The sequence below is a fragment of the Trifolium pratense genome, linkage group LG2 (assembly GCF_020283565.1).
Source record: "Trifolium pratense cultivar HEN17-A07 linkage group LG2, ARS_RC_1.1, whole genome shotgun sequence".
Lineage (NCBI taxonomy): Eukaryota > Viridiplantae > Streptophyta > Magnoliopsida > Fabales > Fabaceae > Trifolium > Trifolium pratense.
Genome location: NC_060060.1, coordinates 32,314,871 through 32,320,420, shown reverse-complemented (window position 1 = coordinate 32,320,420; position 5,550 = coordinate 32,314,871). Strand labels below are relative to the sequence as shown.

At 38.5% G+C, this 5,550-nt stretch overlaps 1 protein-coding gene across 1 annotated transcript; it reads right to left on the bottom strand.

Annotated features, from left to right (window-relative positions):
* Positions 1–414: 414 nt before the first annotated feature.
* Positions 415–5,248, bottom strand: LOC123904566 (the record flags this gene model as incomplete). The annotated part of the gene is made up of 3 exons (XM_045954215.1): positions 4,944–5,248; positions 1,879–2,074; positions 415–1,614 (listed from the first exon to the last, which is right to left on the bottom strand). Coding segments are annotated over exons 1-3 (1,701 nt in total), but the record flags the coding sequence as incomplete, so codon positions are not given.
* Positions 5,249–5,550: the final 302 nt, after the last annotated feature.

Genomic DNA, 5,550 nt, shown 5'->3' with positions numbered 1-5,550 from the left:
AACAATCCGCAAATGCTCTTCATGCTCTCCTTCGGATTTTGAATAAACCAAAATATCATCAATGAACACCACAACAAACTTATCCAAGAATGAATGAAAAATCCTATTCATGTACTCCATAAAAACACCAGGTGCATTGGTCACACCGAAAGGCATCACCGAATACTCATAATGACCATACCTCGTCCTAAAAGCTGTCTTTGGTATATCCTCCGTTTTCACTCTAATCTGATGGTATCCGGATCTCAAATCAATCTTACTAAACACGCAAGCACCAACCAATTGATCCATTAAATCATCTATCCTCGGAAGTGGATACTTATTCTTGATCGTCACTTTGTTCAACTGACGGTAGTCAATACACAACCTCATACTCCCTTCTTTCTTCTTAACCAACAACACAGGTGCACCCCACGGCGATACACTAGGTCGAATAAACTTCTTCTCAAGTAGTTCCTCTAGTTGCTTCTTCAACTCATTCAACTCTGACGCTGACATTCGATATGGTGCCATAGATATCGGGCTAGTACCAGGTACCAAATCAATCGTAAACTCTACTTCTCTTTTCGGAGGTACATCTGACACATCTTCCGGAAATACATCGGGAAATTCACAAACAACCGGCAAATCTTCCATTTTAACTTCACCTTCCACCTTCAAGGATGCAAACAACGCATACACCTCTACAGGTTCCTTCAAAGATTCTACTACTTCTTTCTTACTCATCAAATGCAAACTCTCCTCCGGTTTTGGAAACACAACGGTCTTCTCACAACAGTTGATATGGACTCGATTAAATATTAACCAGTTCATACCAAAGATCACATCTATACCACTAAGTTGGATACACACTAGGTCCATACCAAAGTGTCTACCAAACACGGTTACGGGACAATCACGACATACAAGACGGGTAGTTACGGAACCACTAGCAGGAGTTTCTATTTCCATACGACCAGACATTTCAGATACAGGTATACTAAGACGCTTCACACAATCAACAGATATAAAAGAATGTGTTGTCCCCGTATCAATAATCGCAATTAAAAGAGTGTTATAGATGAAACACGTACCTCTAATGAGATTATCCACTCGATCCGCACCATCTCCACTTAAAGCAAACACCTTTCCCATAGTCTTCTTCGGCTTCTTGCACATAGGACTCTTGTGACCTTCCTCACCACAATTGAAGCAAGTCACCTTCACTTGACAAACATCTGACTTGTGTCCCAATCTCCCACAATTGAAACACTTGTCCACTTTCTTTGGGCACTCATAAGACTTATGGCCCATCTCTCCACACTTATAGCATTGTCCACCACCTTTCTTCTTCCCACCACCAGTTTCGGCAACTTTCTTTCCCTTGTCTCCATAAGGCTTCCCACGGTCTTGACCTCTTCCTCTTTTGTCACTCATGGCCTTGTAGTAGTTAGTCTTGGCCTTTCCATCATCATCACAAATACGGCACTTGTCCACCAAAGTTGCAAAGTCTCGGATTTGTGAAAATCCAATAAGATGCTTGATGTCCGGGCGCAACCCACTTTCAAACTTGACACACTTGTCATTCTCAGCTTCCACGGTGTTGTAGTGTGGACTAAACGCACACAACTCCTCAAACTTCACGGAATACTCCGCCACAGACATGTTCCCTTGCTTGAGCTCCATGAACTCCACCACTTTCTTGTTCCTAATATCAGCCGGAAAGTACTTCCTCAAGAACTCTCCCTTGAACATCTCCCAAGTGATTACCACACCACCAACTCCCATCCTCAGCTTAGCATTCTTCCACCACTTGTTAGCTTCCTCACGAAGTACATAAGTACCCAAGGTTAGCTTACTCTCCTCGGTACACCTCATAGCCTCAAAGACAATCTCAACCTCCTCTATCCACTTGACAGCAGCTTCCGGAGCATAGCCCCCAATGAAAAGCTTTGGATTATGCTTCATGAATCGCTCCAACCTCATCTCATCTTCCCTCCCGGGTTGATGATCTCTAGCCACGATATTAGTCAAGGTAGCTATTGCATCTGCCATCTGATTGTGACCCCTCTCATTACCTCTTCCAGCCATGATCCTGAACAACCAACCAATCCAAGAACAGACTTAGAAAGGTAATATCAACAGTGTTATCTCTACACAAGTTGAATATAAATGGGCAACTAATCCTAATTGGTTCCATATGAACCGACCTTGCTCTGATACCACTATTGTAACACCCAAACCCCTTAACGCAAATTTATTGAATATAAATAAATAAAACACTTAAGAAATTAAGGCGTCACGATTTTAATACAAAACCACAACAGAATTAATTCATGCTAGCGCAGCGGAAATTAAAATCAAATATAGTTCATTGTGCATATCATACAATAACCATATTGTTCACACAATATCCCTAGGCTCTAGGCCATATCAACAACAAGGATATTATGTTTACAACAAAAAGTAAGGATTAGCAAGGTCAAATATGCCATCATGGGCTTAATACAATTCAAGAGAATAACCCGACACGGTAAACACCTAATCAGAGCAATTCTAAACAACCCATCAAAAGATATACAAATATCTACTCCTCACCAAAAAGTGTGCTACACTAAGCACAGCAACGCCTCTAACTCTGAGCCGGATCCTCAACCTGAGAATCTGAACCCCCAACGGTCCAGCACATAACACAAAACATGAGAGTTAGATCACATAATCAAAGTATAAGTGTAAGTAAAACGGTACTTAAACACTCCTTCATAATACATGCATAAATCACAATTATACATATACATCAACATCTATCATTCCATTATAGGTTATTAAACACATATGATCGAATACTCCACATCAATTATTAATTATCACAATTAGTCAAACATGTGTCACATATTACTTATCACATAAATGTACACATAACCTAATGCAACTCTAATGCTTCAACTTCATGAATGTCACCCTAGACATTTCTAATGCATGTGGTACCATCTTCTTTATTAGAGTATCTCACCTCTAATATCCTTCTTTATCAGATAAATATAATCCGATATACTTCTTTATTGGAATATCCAATATCCTATATAATTCATGAATGCATGTATATATATATATCATGAATTCACTCACATTTAGTTAGCATATAGCTCTTCTTCATTTATTAAGTGAATATAATTCAACTTACTTCTTTATTAAGATACCTCAATCTTAATATTCTTCCTTTATACTCATCACACAACATCGACAAATAATTGCATAAGAACACAATTAATCATACCATCAACATACATCGTTTATTACATACAATGTATTCACTTGCATTTTAACACAATACCAAAAATATAAGCTAATTGTATTAATCATGCATTATCTCACAAAACAAACTCCGGAATCGGAATCTACGCGAAAAATCGAGTAAAATGGGTTTCGGGTACATAAACCATCAAAAGTCAAAAGTCAACAGTCAACCAAAGGTCAACGCAGAAATTGACTGAGCTGAGCCAGGCTCGGAAAGAACAGAGCCAGGCGCAAGGACCAGCAAGCTCCCCAGAAAAGCTACGCCAGGCTCAGAAAAAGCTGAGCCAGGCGCAGGGACCTGCAAGCTAGCCAGAAAAGCTGCGCCAGGCTCGGAAAAAGCTGAGCCAGGCGCAGGACGCAGAGTAATTTCGAGTTTTCTTGAGCAAAGACCAAATAATCACTTATTTTCACATATAAGCACTTATTATGACCCAAAAACACACATACATCATTTACCACATTTATATATGATAAAAAACACTTAAGAACAACTTGTTACCATCTATAATCACTTATTTTATGATTCAAGACTCATTTTTTACAAAAACTCAAAAATCTACTCATAAATCCCATTTTTCTTGTTATAAATCTCAAATGAGTTTGATTCCACGTGTAACCAACATGTATAGACTCAAAAGGACGGTTCATTTTATAGATCTACATCATAAACATCGAAAAAGTAAGAATTGAACACTTTTACTCAAAAATCTCAAGAACACAAAGTTCTTGAGTTTAATCTTTCATAAAACTCGTTTTTAACCATTAAATTCGTTAATTCATCATGTTAAAAGCATATTAAGCATGTTATGAACCTTAGAATCAATTTCCATTAGGAAAATCCATTCAAGACTAAAATGAAAATGGGGTGGAGGAAGTTCGGGTGAGGAGAAATCGACATTCTCCCCTTCCTCGAGTCACCCACGATTATGAAACCTACTCTCATACCTGGATTCGAAGAAAAACTCGAAGATTGCTCTTGAATCCCTTCCTTTCTCTATGCCCTAGCTCCTCTTCTCTTCCTTCTCTCTAACTTCCCAAGAACATGAGAAAATGAAATGTTTCTCTCTTCCCCTAGGCCATATGGCGCCCCCTCACAAGTCCACAAGGCCCATTGGGCCTCAATCCCATTAGCTTGGCCCAATTCGTGTTAACACTCACCACTCACTTAATAACTAAAGTATTCGATAAATAATTCAAGTTACTAACTTATTTAAAATGCCACGTCAATAAAATATTTTAAACACACTAAAACGAATAAATAAAAAAAATTGGGTCGTTACATACTAATTTGTAAAAATAGAAATTCAATTTGACTAATTCTTACAATTTGGATATTATAAAAAAAAATCTCACAAATTCACAATTTAGAGAATCATTTTCTTTTTAAAAAAAAAGAGTATATATATTTTTTTTAAAACAAACAAACTTAAGTCATATCATTAACTAATAAATGTTCAATATATAAAGGAATAATCTCAAATCTATGAAAACTAGCCCAAACTTTGGCCGCCCTAGCAAGAGTATGAGCAACCAAATTCGCTTGTCTCTTAACAAATTTAACCTCAAAGTTTACATTTGGAGATGACATAAGAAGAATAATGTCATTAATAATTGAATTAAACTCGGAATTGCATGGTCTTCTCGAATGGATAGCGTCAATCAACAACATTGAATCGCTTTCAAATTGAACTTGCTCAAATCCACAATGAATAGTCTCTTTCATTGCATGTAATAGAGCCCATGCTTCAGCTTCCACTACTGAGTAAACAAGTTGCTGCCATTGAGTCAAATCAGCCACAAATTGGCCATTGGTATTGCGAAAACAAAGGCCCATAGAAGTCACACCGGATCCACCTACAAATGTTGCATCAACATTATATTTGATCCATCCCACTCCTGGTTTCTCCCACCGAACGTAGATAGGATCCCCAACAGGAACAGTAAACCACTTGTTCCAAACGGCAAACGCCATTCTTCAAACTTGGCTCGGTGTCTGAATATTGTCATCCCAGATCTTGTTGTTTCGATTATGCCAAATGCACCAAAATAATGATGCTACTCTCCCTACCGTCACACTGTCCTCGTTTCTGCATATTTCAAATATCATGTCTACTACTGTCCCGTGCTGGTACGCTGCATTATGAAGAACCTGTGAGAGGCCTGCTGTCGACCAACACTCACGGGCTGCTGCACATTCAAAAAACACATGAATGCCATCCTCGACCTCAATATCACACACGGGACAACTTAGTTCACAATCTACACGACGTTGGG